Genomic DNA, 19,705 nt, shown 5'->3' with positions numbered 1-19,705 from the left:
AAAACTAAACATACTAATGGGTTTTTGTATTTATTCCATATTTATTAATTTATCTTTTTTAGTTCATATTCACAACTCAAAATACCTGATATTGTGAAAGTAATCCATTAGCAGAATTATATTTTAAAATATTTGTCTCCCTTTTTTCAATGTTTTTCTGTCCCTCTCTCAAAATAGATAGTTGAAATCATCACATTCTTTTTGTTCTTAACATCAGCCTTATCATACATATTGCATACCAGGGATTTTTCCTGCCTTGCATCCAAACCTGCTGTGGTAGACTCCAGGTTTCCTGTGATCCTGCTCTGGATAAACAGGTTTAGATAATGTATATGTTGTTCTTAATCTCAGACGCTGTCTCTGTTGTTTTATGCCTATCCGTACTCCTATTACCTGCTCTTGCTGTGCTCATTATGGGTTTACTGTCCTTTATGGTGGTCTATTCAAGACTCACTGCCCTTAATCTTCACACTATATGCTTGTTGTTCTTTGTTTCCCTCAATACAGCTAGGTGGGGCAAGCACACTCATTCAAGTCTAAGAGCCCTGTTCTTCCTAAGCCCCTGTGATTTTCATGAGAAAATATTTTAAAAAGTATAAAATTGTGTAAAATTGTTCATATTCAGTGTCAAGTTTTGATTATGCTTGTTTTTATCAGACAAAAGCAAGACCAGATAATAAACTATGTGGTGTAGTAAGCTTCCACTAACAAACTCTAAACTAAATATCCAAATCTGTTACGTGTACAGTTCTGTCTGATTGTGACACAAAACTAACTCTGTAGGCGCTCCATGTCATAATTACTAAAACTAAAACTGAAACTAATATATATAAAAATAAAATAGAAATGTCTTTGTGAAATAAAAACTAAACTAAAACTAAAAATACACGATGAAGGAAAACTAAAACTAAACTGAATTTCCAAGTAAGGTCAGAAAAAATATAGAAATAAAAACTAATATAAAAAGGCAAAACTATAATAACCTTACAACCCACAGATCACCTCCAAAGACCTGCAAGAACATCTTGCTGCAGATTGTGTATCTGTACATCGTTCTACAATTCAGCGCAATTTGCACAAAGAACATCTGTATGGCAAGGTGATGAGAAAGAAGCCCTTTCTGCATAAACACCACAAACAGAGTCGCTTGTTGTATGCCAATGCTCATTTAGACAAGCCAGATTTATTTTGGAACAAAGTGCTTTGGACTAATGAGACAAAAATTGAGTTATTTGGTCAAAACAAAAAGCGATTTGCATGGCAGAAGAAGAACACCGTATTCCAAGAAAAACACCTGCTACCTACTGTCAAATTTGGTGGAGGTTCCATCATGCTGTGGGGCTGTGTGGCTAGTTCAGGGACTGAGGCCCTTGTTAAAGTCGAGGGTCGGATGAATTCAACCCAATAGCAACAAATTCTTCAGGATAATGTTCAAGCATCAGTCACAAAGTTGAAGTTACGCAGGGGTTGGATATTCCAACAAGACAATGACCCAAAACACAGTTTGAAATCTACAAAGGCGTTCATGCAGAGGGAGAAGTACAATGTTCTGGAATGGCCGGCACAGTCCCCTGACTTGAATATCATTGAAAATCTATGGGATGATTTGAAGCAGGCTGTCCATCAAATTGAACTGAGCTGGAGAGATTTTGTATGAAGAATGGTCAACAATACCTCCATCCAGAATCCAGACACTCATCACAGGCTATAGGAGGCGTCTAGAGGCTGTTAGATTTTCAAAAGGAGGCTCAACTAAGTATTGATGTCATATCTCTGTTGGGTGCCCAAATTTATGCACCTGTCTAATTTTGTCATGATGCATATTGCATATTTTCTGTTAATCCAATAAACTTATTGTCACTGCTGAAATCCTACTGTTTCCATAAGGCATGTCAGATATTAAAAGGAAGGTGCTATTTTGAAAGCTCAGCCAATGAGAAACAAAAATCCAAAGAATTAAGAGGGGTTCCCAAACTTTTTCATATGACTGTAAATACCTACTTTATTTATAAATGTCATTAAGACCAAAAGATGCCTTTATTAAGTTACATAACAGCATGTGACTAATAGATGTATTATAGGTATAATCTAAATTAAAGTGCTACAGTGAGTATCAAAACCTCAACCAAAACACATATAAGAAAAGGTTAGACTTGTGGGTAATGTCCAGGCTGGAAGACTGCCTATAAGCCATAACATGAGCTGGTTCAGTTGCACCACATAACAAGCACAGCTTGACACAATTTGTAATCCATGAGTGCCTATACCCAGTGTTGTTCAGTGGCCAGTTTGTCTCTTCACCGGCTCAATGGCTATTTTCAGAGTTTACCAGGATTTGCTGGTTGCCCCCCTCCCTGCATTACTTTTTAAACTTGAAAGGTTGCCAGTTCAGTTCCCACCACTGAATGCCTGTGTACCCCTTAGCAACTCACTTAAGTTGCTTGTGCTCCAACTGACAATAGATAGAGTAATTATAACTAAATGTACTATATCCCTGTAAAAGCAAAGCACGTGTTGTAGATTATGGACTCTACAGAAAAGTGCTGTATTAAATAACGTTTGCTTGTTTGATCCTTGTCTTTCAGCTTTTAGCTGTTTAAAAGGAGTATCATCATTCTTCGTTATTATTGCTTGCCCTTGTGTGGGTCTGAAAAGGGTGAGCCACACATTCCTATCCTGGCAAATTCACCTGTGATCAAAGAGAAACTGACAGGTATAATCTCTCCAGGGTTTCCAAGGTGTCACTTCATGAATAATGCCCGAAATTTTGTTTCTGAAAGGTGCACACAGGCATCCTGTCTAGAGACCTGAGCTACTGTATATCAGCAGGGTCATCTCACTACAGAGCAGCAGTGTTTCTACTCCAAGGCACCTAACCAAACTATAGAATTCCTCATCTTATGACACCGAGTGAGTCCTGCAACCCTGTGGAGAAACACCACGTTGACTGCTTCCAAATGAAATCTCAATATTTCATTCACTACAAAAAACGAATAACTACAGCATGAGGATCTAGACCAGGGGTGTCCAACTCCGGTCCTGGTGGGCCGCAGTTTTTTTTTTTTTTAATTTATTTATTTTTCTTAATTTTATTGAAATCACACAACATTCCATACAAATAGATCAATTTTACAAGAATAGGACTGAAAACAAATCAACTCCCACCGCTGAGAAAGAGAGCATGGGCAGCAGAATAAAACTTAAACCTAGTAAAAATAAAATAGATAAATTAATAAGTGAATATAAATAAATGGAGAAGAAAAAAAAAAAGAATAGGGAGAGAATCTGCTTCCTCAGTGCTTTAAAAGCTTATTCTAAAATATTATTGATTAGATCCTGCCAGGTTTTGAAAAATCTCTGCACAGATCCTCTAAGTGATAATTTTATTTTTTTCCCAATTTCAAATAATATAAAACATCAGTTACCCACTGACTTAAAAGAGGAGAGTTAGGATTCTCTTGCTCAACATGCCAATAGTGTAGTAAAGGCAACTACAGTTTGTTTGTCCTTCTCCACTGCAAGCCCTTCTGTGAGCCCACCAATCACACCTGTTAATGGGTTAGGAGGGATTGGGACCCCAAGGCTGTCTGAAAGGCATTTAAAAATTTTGGTCTAAAATGATGTTAATTTGGTGCACGTGGCCCAAAACATGTGACCCAGTGAGGCTGGAACTTGATTGCAGCGTTCACAGGTTGGATCTTGCCCTGGAAACATTTTGGACAATTTTAAGTGAGACAGATGTGCTCGATATATAAATTTTGAGTTGAATAATTGTATGCTTTGTGCATGTGGAGCTCGAGTGAAATCTCTGCATTGCTACCTTCCACTCCTTTTCTGATATGTTGAGGGAGAGATTCTTTTCCCATTGTCCATTACTGCAGGTTTTCATTCTAACCCTTTACCCAATCAGATGTCACTGCTAATTAACTCCTTTTCCCTTCATTTTCATAGCCCTATTTTTAAGGAGGGCGGCTCGGTGACGCAGTGGTAGCGCTGCTGCCTCGCAGTAAGGAGACCCGGGTTCGCTTCCCAGGTCCTCCCTGCGTGGAGTTTGCATGTTTCTCCCCGTGTCTGCGGGGGTTTCCTCCCACACTCCTAAGACATGCAGGTTAGGTGCATTGGCGATTCTAAATTGTCCCTTGTGAGTGCTTGGTGTGTACCCTGTGGTGGACTGGCGCTCTGCCTGGGGTTTGTTTCCTGCCTTGTACCCTGTGTTGGCTGGGATTGGCTAAAGCAGACCCCCGTGACCTTGTAGTTAGGATATAGCGGGTTGGATAATGGATGGATGGAAAGTTGTTTTTAAGGATTCAGTCCTCTGAATTGATTCGTTTCTTCATTAAATGGCAGCCAAAGAGAAGGCTCGTTTCACGTCTCCTAACAGATGACCAGCTAACCTGGATCTCCAGCCAATTTCACTCCAACCAGTTTCTTAATGAGAAGCCAATTCTTGTTAATTAAAGCAGTTATTGAATATCATGACTACTTGCTGCTCTCATTCTGCCACAGCAGACTGTTGATTTTCTGTTTTTTCTAAGACCACCGTGAAGATGTTTTGGTGATCTGAGCAGACCAACATCCTTTATTTTCAGATGAGCTCGTCATGTGGTAGCTTGTTTTGTGTCTCATTATTGTTTGGCTGCTCATTAAGTAAAAAAAACAACTAAGGGGTCTGAGTCATGTCATTTAAAACTAACAAAAAACAAGTGAATCAGCAGCAGAAACAGCTCACTAATGAAGATGGTTAGCATGAAAAGCTGCAGCCCACCAGGATCGGAGTTGGACATCCCTGATCTAGACTGACTGGTAAACGCAGAGCTTCGTGTGAGTGCCAATTAACCCAACCTTAGCGTCTGAGATGCATGAGGAAAACTAGAGTTTGGTTTAACACACATCCTATTGCATGCATTGACATACCATCGGAATTTGCATGTTTTACTCTGTTTACATGGATTTCCTCCCATAGACTTATGATATTCTGTGTTGAATTATCATAACTTGAGTGAGCCTGCTAATCAACCAAAGGATCCAGGAATAACTCCTGTCTTACACTTTTTGCTACTAGTATAAGTTCTTGATATTAAAGTGTCCTAAAATGGATGAATGGGTGTATATATATCAAATAATATAATTGTATATTTCAGAAAGTTCAGTTTAACTGTACTGATGATAGCTGGAGACAGAGCTGGAGGTCAGAGAGGCGAGATTGCGTTGGTTTGGACATGTGCAGAGGAGAGATGCTGAGTATATTGTGAGAAGAATGCTAAGGACAGAACTGCCAGGGAAGAGGATAAGAAGAAGGCCTAAGATGAGAGAGGACATGCAGGTGATGGGGGTGACCGAGCAAGATGACAAGGACAGGAAGATATGGAAGAAGATGATCTGCTGTGGTGACCCCTAACAGGAGCAACCGAAAGACAAAAAAGATGATAGAGTAACAGGCAGTTTGGAAGAGAGGTGAAGAAGACAGTGCACAAAGGGTGGAGAAGAGTGTCATGAGTGATTTGTGACAGACGGTTGTCAGCAAGAGTGAAAGGGAAGGTCTACAGGACGGCAGTGAGACCAGCTATGTTATATGGGTTGGAGACGGTGGCATTGACCAGAAAACAGGAGACAGAGCTGGTGGTAGCAGAGTTAAAGATGCTAAGATTTGCATCGAGTGTGACAAGGATGGATAGGATTAGAAATTAGGACATTAGAGGGTCAGCTCAAGTTGGGCGGTTGGGAGACAAAGCCAGAGAGGCGAGATTGTGTTGGTTTGGACATGTGCAGAGGAGAGATGCTGGGTATATTGGGAGAAGGGTCTTAAGGATAAAGCTGCCAGGGAAGAGGAGAAGACGACGGCCTAAGAGGAGGATTATGGATGTGGTGAGAGAAGACATGAAGGTGATGGGTGTGACAGAGCAAGATGTAGAGGACAGAAAGATATGGAAGAAGATGATCCGCTGTGGCAACCCCTAACGGGAGCAGCCAAAAGAAGATTAACTGTACTGATGATACTAATGTGTTGTAGTGACTTGAGCTCAGGAAATTAAGCCATGAAGTTGCCAGGTCAGTCCCTGCATCCAACTCACTATGTGACTTTTGAGCAAGTCATTATATGTCACTGTGCCTCAGATGAGAAAGAAGAAAAATAAGCAATTGTAATGTATCCAACCCCTGTAAAAGAGACAACCAAATACAGCCACACACAAATACATCACATTCAAAAGTAAAGGAGGCTCAGATCTTATTCTGGCAGCATCAAGCATAAGGCAGGAACCAACCCAAGATGGAGTGCCAGTCGTTCACAGGACCCAAACACACACACATGCCCACATTTCACATAAGTCATATTTAGCATTGCAGGTTAACCTGTTATGCCTGTCTTTGGAGGAAAACCAGAGTACCAAGAGAAAAATCCATGGAGAATGGAAGATCATGTAATTGATACAGAGACCTTTTGTAACTTTTAAATGAGATATTAGGATAAATTATCTATTGGATAACCAAACATCTTGATGAAACGAACGGTCTGCACCCGTTTCTAGAACATCTTATGTTCTGTGATGTCTATTCAAACGTTTTGCCAAGCTAATCCTATATACATTTAGTTTTATTTTTTTAATTTATATAATTCTGACTTGATGCCTTGAGGTTCAAAGGCTGTTTCCTATGTAGGAATATTTAACTGTAACCTATAGTGTAGAGGAATCATCATTTATGGTAACTTGCTATTTGTTGTGTCAGTGAAAGATACTGTGTAAAATAAAGACGAAGTGATTAACATAATAAAAGATGGTCCAGCATGTCTGCCTCACAGCTCCAGGGATCTAGTTCAAATATCAGCATTACCATATTCTCTCCTTGTCATCACGGGCATTCTGCCTGCAGTCCAGTTTTCTCCCACATCCAAAGACAGCTCAACTGAATTTAAAGGACAAGTCTAAATCATCCCAGAATAAGTCTGTGTGGAGTGTGCCTTGAGTTTTACTGCCATCAATCCCTGGGATGGTTTCTGCTCTGGTGACTGAATGATCCCTGCCTGCCTACCGCTCTGGAAAAAGTGGATTTAAGAAATGGATGGATAAATGGATGAATTACAGTATTACTCTCTAAGAGAATAACTACTACTTAATATTTAATTCAAATGAGATTTGTAACATTGGTGAGATCAGTTACAGTGACTTCACAAATTATGAGAGGGTTTAAAATGCAATAATATTGAAGAGGAGATAGTATAATACACACTGCATACGCAAGTTTTATTATTTAGAATAGTAGGGCCTGTTGCAGCTCAGCTGACAACAATTTTGTTGGATCTCCTTGTCATTAGTCCCTCGTTTCTGCAGCTAAATGCCTTCTAGATATTTCCAATGACTGCAGAAAGATTTTTGTTTCATTCTGAGCTTGTGGTTTTTTTCATGCGAATAGCATTGCCATTTTTTATTTACTAACAGTTCAAGAAACTTGCGGTTGGGTTACCACTTTTGCTGAGTTTGCACATTCTCTCCGTGTGTGTTTTTTTTTCCTCTGAGTACTCCAATTTTCTTCTCGCCACATGTCAATAATACAGTCATATGAAAAAGTATGGGAACCCCTCTTAATTCTTTGGATTGTTGTTTCTCATTGGCTGAGCTTTCAAAGTAGCAACTTCCTTTTAATATCTGACATGCCTTATGGAAACAGTAGTATTTCAGCAGTGGCATTAAGTTTATTGGATTAACAGAAAATATGTAATATGCATCATAACAAAATTAGACAGGTGCATAAATGTGGGCACCCTAACAGAGATATGACATCAATACTTAGTTGAGCCTCCTTTTGTAAATCTAACAGCCTCTAGATGTTGTCCTCCTATAGCCTTTGATGAATGTCTGGATTCTGGATGGAGGTATTTTTGACCATTCTTCCATACAAAATCTCTCCAGTTCAGTTCAATTTGATGGACAGCCTGCTTCAAATCATCCCATAGATTTTTGATGATATTCAAGTCAGGGGACTGTGACGGCCATTCCAGAACATTGTACTTCTCCCTATGCATGAATGCCTTTGTAGATTTCCAACTGTGTTTTGGGTCATTGTCTTGTTGGAATATCCAACCCCTGTGTAACTTCAACTTTGTGACATTATCCTGAAGAATTTGTTGCTATTGGGTTGAATTCATCCGACCCTCGACTTTAACAAGGGCCTCAGTTCCTGAACTAGCCACACAGCCCCACAGCATGATGGAACCTCCACCAAATTTGACAGTAGGTAGCAGGTGTTTTTCTTGGAATGCGGTGGTGTTCTTCCGCCATGAAAAGCGCTTTGTTATGACCAAATAACTCCATTTTTCTCTCATCAGTCCAAAGCACTTTGTTCCAAAATGAATTTGGCTTGTCTAAATGAGCATTGGCATACAATAAGCGACTCTGTTTGTGGCGTGAGTGCAGAAAGGGCTTCTTGCTCTTCACCCTGCCATACAGATGTTCTTTGTGCAAATTGCACTGAATTGTAGAACGATGTACAGATACACCATCTGCAGCCAGATGTTCTTGTAGGTCTTTGGAGATGATCTGTGGGTTGTCTGTCACCATTCTCACAATCCTGTTCATATGCCGCTCCTGGATTTTTCTTGGTCTGCCGGACCTGCTGGGTTTAACAGCAACTGTGCCTGTTGCCTTCCATTTCCTGATTCCATTCCTTACAGTTGAAACTGACAGTTTAAACCTCTGAGATGGCTTTTTGTAGCATTCCCCTAAACCAGGAGACTCAACAATCTTTGTTTTCAGATCTTTTGAGAGTTGCCTTGAGGATCCCATGCTGTCACTCATCACAGGAGAGTCAAAGGGAAGCACAACTTGTAATTGACCACCTTAAATACCTTTATATCTCATGATGGGACACACCTGTCTATGAAATTCAAGGCTTAACGAGCTAATCAACCAATTTGGTGTTACAAGTAATCAGCAGTGACAGGCAGTCAAATCAGCACAATGACAAGGGGACCCACATTTGTGCACAGCCAGTTTTTCACCTTTGATTTAATTTCATACAACTAAATACTGCTTCACTAAAAATCTTTGTTCGGAAAACACCGCAGTACTCAGATGTTCCTAGGAAATGAAAGACATACCACTGTTATCTTTATTGTTGAAAGGAGAGTCAATTATTATGCAGGCTCAAACTCTCAAACTTTTTCATATGACTGTATATACTGTAGGTAGACTGGCAGTCCTAAAGAGATCCAGTGTGAATGAGGGTGGTTTTGTGCGAGTCTGTCGGGCCTTTGCCAGAGATCTTTTTCCTCTTTTAGTGTTTCACAGTTTAAAGGCTACAAGATGACAAAATTGTTGTTGAAAAGCACTGCTGTAAAAGCCTGGCTACCTTTCCTGCCCCATCATACACTCGTTTTTGCCTGGATTTGTAGACTTTGGCCATCATACACGATTTATATTGGGACATTCGCTTGTCTCCTAACCTCTGTGCAGGACCCTCATACTGGTATGTTTCCAATGTACACCCCCTCTCCACAGTGGTGTTCTGTAAACAATGCACTGGCAAGAACCTGAATAAAGCTGAAACTTTCAACAGTTAAAAATGCATTTATAAATGTATACTTTTTCAGTGTTCATTTTACAAGCTAACCTAACCTGCCTAACCCATCTTAATGCTGAACTTACAATGCTTTAGTACACAAAGTAGTTCCAGTTATGATCAACGACAGTAAAATGGAAACATTTTTTGTTAATTTCAGCCAGTTTACTTTTAATATGCAGGGTGGATAAAGCTAGGAATCGCAAAACTGAATTTAGATTCCGGTGGTCTGTTTTTCCAGTTTGTATCTTTATTTTATTGTACACCTACCTGTACCATTAGGGCTCGTTTATACTTCACGTTCAGAACGCGGAGGTGCAAGCATCATGGCTGCCATGCGTTCCCAGCGTTGATTTGACGCGTCCTCTGAACAGGTCCTCAGAAATTAACGCGATGCGTGCGCGAGTTACAGTACCAGCAAAAACACAGTGTGATAAAAGTCGGAACGTGACGTCAGAGTCTCTGTTTACTATCTACATGTGACAGAAAGTCATTATGCGGATCCTACGGGATCGATGTGCGCGCTTCGATGTTTGATGAATGGTTCAATGTGGTGAAGCCAAATACCGACATACAGATGCATTTGTGGTGCTTTTATATTCAAGAGTTGTATATTCCCGATCGTAATGACACGATACATTTCAAAAGTCTCACATACCGTCTTTTCTTTCTGGGGCTTCCTCCGGACCTGACAGCAGTGGCAAACAGCAATAGATCGCCACGCAGAACACATTACATTTCTGATATTCCAACTCTCTGCACATTTAGAATCCTTAGATTTATACTTGATATCACTCTCACGATGAAATGCATTAAAGTATGTATGTTACATTTTACAGATAAACCATTAATTTCATTTAAATAATCAATACTTTTAATAATTACACACGAGGGTGACACGGTGTAGGAGTGGTAGCACTGCTGTCTTGCAGGGAGTCACGTCACTGGTATTCCCTGCCTGGAGTTCTCATGTTTTCCTGTTGGGTTTCCACAGTGGGCTCCGGTTTCCTTCCAAAGATATGAAGATTTGGTGCCGCTAAAATAACGCTAGTGTATGTGAGTGCTTGTATGCACCTTGCGATGAGCCGATGCCGCGTCTAGGGATTGTTTCAGCCTCATGCTCAATGGTTGCTGGAATGGACACATCCCTGGATTGATGGATTTAAATCATTAAACATCCTTTTCAGAGTTATTGCGGTAAGGTGTCATCGGAAATTAATGGCTGTTCCAGGCAATTCACAACACAGCGAAGCCGAACCTGTTCTCACCATGATGATATCTCACACTGCCACCTGGTGGATTCTTCTAGATTTACATAAAGTGCACGCGCAAGTATGAACCGTAGCAGGAGCATGCGCCGCGTCGCGTGAAGTATAAACCCGGCCTAAAACCAATCAAACTCCTACTACTGATGCTGTGCCATTTTCCTATCTTTACAATAATCAGACTTGCCCTTTGCCAAGCCTATTGGCAAAGAACAAATAAATGTAGGTGACTTTTCAGTGAAACATTCTAAACTTTATTCTGCAGTGCACATACAGTAGTGACATCCTCCCCAAAGCACATTAAGCATTACTGTACACCTCGCAGCAATGCATACTCATGCAATTAAAACACAAGCAGGTTCAGAGAATGAGTCAGAGGGTATTGTGACCTTGCAGTTCAAATCTAATGCCATAAGCGCTTGGCCGCACTGTATTCAATGTTGTAGAAATAAGCACGAGAAAAGCAGGAAAACTTGAAACATGCAATATTTGGTATACAGATTTGTAAACTTCACTTAATCCAATTTGGGGTTACAAGGAGCTGTGTATGTTTTCTGAAAAAAAGGTTTTTCATATCTCATAGTCAAAAAATCCCACAAACACCTCAAACAAAAGGTGACAGAGGACAAAACACTCGGGTATTAGAAGAAAAAAATAAAAGCACACACTTACCTTGGATTGTAATGCCGGTTAAACTTCAAAAACACACACATAGCCATAGGGACATATCACTATTATTACCATCCAAACAAGACTCTCTGCTATGGTGGCACCATGGACAACATTTGTGTCTGCGACTGAACCGAGAAAGGAACATGGCTCCAACAACATGGCTCTAAAACATTTAATTATGAAGAAACAGAGAGCAGCAAGGTGTGGTAGCTGCTCCTTTAATCATTTCATACAAATATAATCACATCAATTTTGTCTGTCCTGTTCTCTCTGTAACCAGAATGTTCCAGCAAGTATATAAAAACATTGTGCACGACTTTCACCTTCAATCTTGTGTTCTAGCTTGTCTCTAGGTGTACATAAACTGCTCAAAAAAATGAAAGGAACCCTTTTTAATGAGAGTATAGCATCAAGTCAATGACACTTCTGGGCTATTGATCTCATCAGTTAAGTGGCAGAGGGGCAACAATGAGACGACCCCCAAAACAGGAATGAATGGTTTAGCCGGTGGAGGGAGGCCACCGACATTTTTCCCTCCTCATCTGTTTTGTCACTCGTTTTGCATTTGGCTATGGTCAGTGTCACTACTGGTAGCAGGAGGCCATACCTGGACCCTACAGAGGTGGCACAGGTAGTCTAACTTCTCCAGGATGGCACTTCAATACGTGTCATTGCCAGAAGGTTTGCTGTGTCTCCCAGCACAGTCTCAAGGGCATGGAGGAGATTCCAGGAGATGGGCAGTTAACTCTAGGAGAGCTGGACAGGGCCATAGAAGGTCCTTAATCCATCAGCAGTTCCGGTATCTGCTCCTTTGGGCAAGGAGGAACAGGAAGAGCACTGCCAGAGCCTACAAAATGACCTCCAGCAGGCAGGCCACTGGTGTGAATGTCTCTGACCAAACAATCAGAAATCCTTTAGTGGGCCCTGTGCTTACTGCCCACCCGGCACCGTGGAGCTCGACTGGCATTTGCCATAGAATACCAGAATTGGCAGGTCCACTACTGGTGCCCTGTGCTTTTTTACAGATGAGAGCAGGTTCACCCTGAGCACATGTGACAGACGTGAAAGGGTCTGGAGAAGCTGTGGAGAATGTTATGCTTCCTGTAACATCTTGGTGGTATATCAGTGATGGTCTGGGAAGGAATATCCATGGAGGGACGCACAGACCTCTAAGGCTAGACAACGGCACTTTGACTGCCATTAGATATTGGGATGAAATCCTAGGACCCATTGTCAGACCCTATGCTGGTGCAGTGGGTCCTGGGTTCCTCCTGATGCACGACAATGCCCGGCCTCATGTGGCGAGAGTATGCAGGCAGTTCCTGGGGGATGAAGAAATTGATACCATTGACTGGCCTCCACACTCACTCACCTGACCTCAATCCAATAGAACACCTCTGGGTGGGACATTATGTTTCGGTCCATCCAACACCACCAGGTTGCACCTCAGATTGTCCAGGAGCTCAGTGATGCCCTGGTCCAGGTCTTGGAAGAGATCCCCCAGGACACCATCCGTCGTCTCATGAGGAGAATGCCCCCCCGAGACATTGTCAGGCATGCATACAAGCACGTGGGGGCCATACAAACTACGGAGTACGATTCTAAGTTGCTGCAATGAAATTTTGGCACAATGGACTCACCTGCCTGCTGCATCATTTTTTCACTTTGACTTTTGGGGTGTCTTTGAATTCCGCCCTCTGCAGGTTGATCATTTTCATCAAACGATGTGCCATCCTTTCTTTCCTAACACACTACCAGTCCATATCAGAGATAGCCAGCAGAATTTTTTTTCCCCCATTGAGATCTGATGTCTTTTCAAAGTGTTCCTTTAATTTTCTGAGCAGTGTATTTTCAACAGGGCCTTGCTCTACGGCTCACATAATGCACGATGGTGCCAGTTAAATATTTTTCTATGTGTGAACTTGCAATCAAACTTTATATTTAAATATAGAAATATAATTTTTAAAAATCACATATATAATCACATATCACATATATACAGTACATATGGGTCACTGCTTTTTGCAGATGATGTTGTCCCGTTTGCTTCATCAGGCCGTGATCTTCAGCTCTCTCTAGATCGGTTCACAGCCGAGTGTGAAGCGGCTGGGATGGGAATCAGCACCTCCAAATCCGAGACCATGGTCCTCAGCCGGAAAAGGGTGGAGTGCCTTCTCAGGGTTGGGAGCGAGATCCTGCCCCAAGTGGAGGAGTTCAAGTATCTCGGGGTCTTGTTCACGAGTGAGGGAAGAATGGAGCGTGAGATCGACAGGCGGATCAGTGTGGCATCCGCAGTAATGCGGGCTCTGAATCGGTCTGTCGTGGTGAAAAAGGAGCTGAGCTGTAAGGCAAAGCTCTCAATTTACCAGTCGATCTATGTTCCTACCCTCACCTATGGTCATGAGCTATGGGTAGTGACCAAAAGAACGAGATCGCGAATACAAGCGGCTGAAATGAGTTTCCTCCTCAGGGTGTCTGGGCTCTCCCTTAAAGATAGGGTGAGAAGCTCAGTCATCCGGGAGGGGCTCAGAGTAGAGCTGCTGCTCCTCCGCATCGACAGGAGTCAGATGAGGTGGCTCGGGCATCTGATCAGGATGTCTCCTGGACGCCTCCCTGGTGAGGTGTTCCGGGCACATCTAACCGGGAGGAGGCCCCGCGGAAGACCCGGGACATGCTGGAGGGGCTATGTCTCTCGGCTGGCCTGGGAACGCCTTGGGATTCTCCCGGAAGAGCTAGAAGAAGTGGCCGGGGAGAGGGAAGTCTGGGCATCTCTGCTCAAGCTGCTGCCCCCGACCTCGGATAAGCGGAAGAGGATGGATGGATGGAAATCACATATATGTCTGCATAACCAATTAAAGTATAGATCACAGTTGTGCATGAACTATCGAGTGTGGATGCTGCATTAGTACTGTATTGTCACTGCAAGTTTATGCACCTGGATAAGCAACAAACAATGCAACTGTACTGTTTAGATTAGATTAGATTTGGTTAGATTACATTAGATAAACTTTATTAATCCCATGGGGAAATTCATGCCCATGGTCCATGGTAGTTACAGTTAAATTATGTAATCAATTTTCCATTCCCTCTTCTTTAATCCTTGCCCTTTTTATATCATGTCCATTTAACTAGCATACTGTCCTCCTATATATTTTATTGTATATGTTGCAGTTTATTGATTGCTTGATATATGTTGTCATGTGGCTTTTTTAATCAAAATTAAAGTCATGGTGCTCTCTCTTAAAGATGTTATTTATATACAGTAAAGACTGTACAATCTCACCAAGTCTCACTGAGATGTACTAATACTAATAATGTGCACTCATTTTGTAAAGGGTAGTACAAAATAAAGGCAGGCTGATTTGCTGAACTTCATCAAGATTAGGAATTTTCAACAGGCACTATATAAAATAAGAAATAATGACCCTATACACCTATTAACTGGTTAAGTTATGAAGGGCAGCCTAATGATCAACACAGATGCATCTTGGCTTTGGGGACCTGGGTTTTATTTGCAGACCTCACTACTTGTGTGAGGTTTCCACATTATCCCTCTGTTTCCATATGTTTTCCCCAAAGAGACACAGGTGACTCTAAATTTGTAAATGAGTTTAGGTGGGTACAGCAGTGTACCTTCCAATGGGCTGGCAACTGACCCAGAGTGTTACAGTCTACCTTGAGGTCAATGCTGCTTGAACAAGATTCTCCTCACAGTACCCATCAATGAATGGGCAGAAAATGGACTGAATTTGCCATAGATTAGATAATATGGGTGACATATCCTCACCCAAATAAGCAAAGTTGTGCTTTGGTTAGCACTGCTCTCTCATAGATCCAGTGTCCCAAGTTTAAACATCTCACTCAGTTGTTGTCTGTGTGAAGTTTGCACATTCTCCCCATGTCTCTGTGGATTTTCCTCCGGTTGCGCTGCTTATCACCCAATTCTGCTGAGAAAGGATCCAGTCCCCCTGTGTTCCTGAATTGGATTAAATCAGTTTGAAATGCTACTTAAATGTTATGTTCCCACATTAAAAGGTTTACATAAAACACCGTAGATAAATTTTAAAACATCAGTATACAGTAAACTTTACTTTCATTTGAGCAAGCAATGTACATTTGCCCGTAATAGAAGAAGCTTCACCAGAGACATCTGAATGCAAAACACTGGCCAATAAGGAACTACTGATATTTGAAATGGAAGGGGCAATTTGATGGGAATCTGGGAGTATTAATGTACAGATAGCGTACAATGTCCTAATCATCATATGCACATAATACTGTGACATACTTTCATGCAGGGCAGCATGGTGGTGCAGTGGTAGCGCTGCTGCCTCGCAGTTAGGTGACCTGTGGTTCGCTTCCCGGGTCCTCCCAGCGTGGAGTTTGCATGTTCTCCCCGTGTCTGCGTGGGTTTCCTCCCACAGTCCAAAGACATGCAGGTTAGGTGCATTGGCGATCCTAAATTGTCCCTGGTGTGTGCGCCCTGCCCAGGGTTTGTTTCCTGCCTTGCGCCCTGTGTTGGCTGGGATTGGCTCCAGCAGACCCCGGTGACCCCGTAGTTAGGATATAGCGGGTTGGATAATGGATGGATGGATGGATGGATACTTTCATGCAAGTGCCAATAAACATACCCGTTAAGATCATGACTACTCATTCTGCCTTCATGCTGCTCCGGTGAGGCTGTCATTCCTTTTCAACCAATTAGCTTCAATGTTAAGTCTTTTCTTTACGATGTCAGAGCCTAATAGTGAACTTAAGGCTTAATGAGCCTTTCCCACCACTAGACGCCATATTCAGAAGTCTATATTCTATGTGGGACTGTCTCCGAGTTATCCTCCAGTTTTCATGAAAATAGGTACAGCGTTTTTGAGTGATGCCAGAACAAATATACAAACAGATGCCAAGTCTTATTTACATAGATACAGCCATGTTTCCAAACTTTGCCTAGATATTATTTCAAAAGTGCATTGTGGCGAGAAGTCAAGCAAAATAACCCCTTTAATTGGCGAACTAAAAAGATTACAATATGCAAGCTTTCAAAGCAACTCAGGCATGATGGAATGTGCGTTATAGAAGTGCATTGTAAATACAGATAGATCTTAATTTTAGTATAGTAGGCAGGATAACAGATAGATATGATTAATAAAGTATCTGTCCTAAGGGGAAATTCAAACATTTAGTGGGAAAAATTGTGTTTAGGCTAAATATAAACAACTAGTCATTTAGCCCGTTACAATAAACAATAAACATTAGTAGGAACAGTCTATATTAAATGGCAAGGGACCTTGACCTCATTCTTTTTGTTGGTCGTATTTTTCTTTCTTTCAGCCTTTTGTTTTGTTGATGTTTACTTGCTGAGCTGACCGTTTTTCGTGGGCTGCCGCCGTGTATTGTGCGTCTAATTTTCTGTGACAGTAATACTGTCTTGTATCGCTCTATTCAATAAGGGCGCGCACAAAAAGGCGAGCCTCAAAAGGGCGACCTCAATTGAGCGTGGTGAATAAGGGCTCGCCTTTTGTGCGCGCCCTTATTGAAGGATACCGTCTTGTACGTCCGCTGGCTTGTACGTCCGTAAAATACCTTTAATTTTCTCTGGCGGTAATACAGGCATGCGCGTCGGTAATATGCCTTTAATCTCCCTGACAGTAATACTGGCTTGTATGTGGCTGTAATATGTGTCACTGTATTGTGTACCTTTAATTTCCTCTCGTAGTAATACTGGTTTGTATTTCCGTAAAACGCCTCTAACTTTCTCCGACAGTAATATCGCGCGTCGCACCGTGCCAGCGCACTTCATCATAAGACACCCACACACGGACACCTAGACGCATATATATATATATATATAATATATATATATATATATATATATATATATAGATGACCCCAATTCACTATGACATGTGACTCAACTGTGAAGTTATAACTACTGGTTTCCAGAGTATCGGTTTAAATACAACACAGCAACAGTGCTGGGCAAGTGGCAACAGCAGAGTAATAGCAAGAGATCAAACTTTTAACCCAAAATTGCAATAAATAACTCCAGAGAAAATATGGCTCCACCAAGGATGATTTGGCGTCATGACAAAAATAGTGCAGATCCTAAGTTGTGATTTAACTTGCGATTAACGAAAAACATTAATGTAGTAGGCAGGAATTGAATTTGAATTCCCTGCTAACCATCATACTACCACTACAATTGGAGTGGCACACTTCCCCTCCTGGCAGATCACATTGCAGTTGGTAATGCCACTCATTCTGGGCCCGAGCCACTCCAACTACCTTCTAGGTGAAAACAAGCCTGAAATGACAGGACACAAACCTAACTTACGATAAGGAGTTCCTGTGTGCCAAAGTTCAAATCAGTGGCTTGATAACCACAAGTGTGCATTAAGAACAAATTAAGAGAAATTGTGCTTTACTGATACAGAGGTAATAAATTGTTGCTTGATTAAACCAAAATAAGTCTGTAGAAATGTAAAGGTGCGTAGAAATAAGCAGCGGCCAACTAATTCACCCTCTAGGTCAGACAATACTGGAAACATTTGTGATGCTGAACTGAATTAGACTTAAAAGACATTGTCTAAAATATTTGTAAGGTCTGATTTAAATAATTTAATTTTACTTAGATCTGCTAAGTTTAATTATTTTGAGTAACTTTGCATATTTGAGCTCATGTGGATATGAGCTTCATAAGATACTTTAATTATACATCTGTAACACAGGTTTTTAAACATCAATGCAAACATAAAGTAACAAAGCTTGATAAGATCAGGAATGAGAACGTCAGAGGTACAGTTAAAGTGAAAGGAAGTTTAAAGTGGTATAAGCAGGGAATAAGAAGAGAGGTAATCAATGTGGGGAGGAGAATCATAGATTCAGAGGTGTCAGGATGGAGGGGAAGAGGATGATCAAATAGAAAGTAGATGGACTATGTGAAGAGGGACCTAAGGGGTATCAGGCAAAACAGACAGGAGTGGAGGATGCTGGGCCAATATAGCGACCTAACATGAAAGTGGGGAAAGTTTAAGAAGAAGAAATAGTATATGTTTTTATTTAATTTAGTTCAATCCAAGTTACTGTCACAAGAGAGTTAAGCATTTCTTGCTCGTCCAACTGGTGAATATGTAGTGACAATACTGGTTACAAAGATCACAGCAAACAGGCATCTCGATATTATATTAAAAAAAAAATTCCTGGGACAAGACAAGACTTTCCGATAACCTTAAACCCCCCCCCCCCCCCCCAAGAGATTTTTTGAAGTCCCACGAGATGAGACTTTGGCCATTATTTGCTTTCAAATCACGCCCTCCTCTCAACCATATTTAAACACATACACGGTCCTCTCACCTCTCGTTCGTATGAACGCTTTTCTCAGACACAGTTCCAGCTCTCTCAGCTCTTATAAATTTTAACGTTTTCCTCACTTTATGTTCCCAATTAAAGAAGACGTATTACGTCCAAATCTTATTGAAGAATTTCATCACGAAAGGTTATCAACAGAACAAATGAGTACACGGGCAATTCTAGCACCAAGAAACGATGAAGTCAAACAAATGAATGCCAAAAATGTCGATCGGTAACACAGCAAATTGGGTAAATGCGTATCAATAGACTCTGCTGAAACAGTTGGTGGTGATGGTGCGTAACGTCAAAGCATCAACTTATAATATCACGAAGAATATCTTCAAACATCGTCTGATCTTCATCCACACAAATTACTGTAGAAAGAAGGATGCATCCAAGAAAGGTAATGTAGTACATCTTCAAATGATAACATTAGCAAAGGAGATCTTGATAAGCCATTCGTATTAAAACATTAAACAGTTTCAAATTAGAATAGCTTTTGCAAAGACAATTAACAAATCTCAGAGCCAAACATTCGAAAAAGTCATTTTATTTAATAGAGAGAAAGAAACGAAATTCACTCACGGGCAGTTACACATTGTGTTGTTACGATGAAAGTCCAAACACAGAATAAAAATTCAATGCGATATTGACGAAAATGTAATTCAAAAAATTGTTTTTACTGAAGTTTTACAGTAAAAGCGTAAGTTTAAAAAGTATTTGCGTGTTAATTTCAAAGTCAAACAGAACGAAATCGTATTACGCAACGAATATCTCTAACGCAACATGAAACAATTTACTTTGAAATTATTACGTTTTACTATTTTTTAATATGGTTAATTACTCACTGTAATGTAAAATAGTAA

At 41.0% G+C, this 19,705-nt stretch overlaps 2 protein-coding genes across 2 annotated transcripts in view; one reads left to right on the top strand and one right to left on the bottom strand.

The window, feature by feature from the left end:
* Positions 1-19,705, bottom strand: part of si:dkeyp-69b9.6 (uncharacterized) — a 752,000-nt gene that overhangs the window by 163,316 nt on the left and 568,979 nt on the right. The gene's annotated exons all lie outside the window — the stretch shown is intronic.
* LOC114666522 (glutamate receptor ionotropic, NMDA 2D) overlaps positions 1-19,705 on the top strand; it is a 168,864-nt gene that overhangs the window by 106,718 nt on the left and 42,441 nt on the right. The window contains 1 exon segment of the mRNA XM_051919843.1: positions 4,238-4,243. Coding sequence (XP_051775803.1) covers positions 4,238-4,243 — 6 coding nt within the window.

The sequence above is a fragment of the Erpetoichthys calabaricus genome, chromosome 16 (genome assembly GCF_900747795.2).
Source record: "Erpetoichthys calabaricus chromosome 16, fErpCal1.3, whole genome shotgun sequence".
Lineage (NCBI taxonomy): Eukaryota > Metazoa > Chordata > Cladistia > Polypteriformes > Polypteridae > Erpetoichthys > Erpetoichthys calabaricus.
This window is presented reverse-complemented; position numbering and strand designations above follow the sequence as displayed.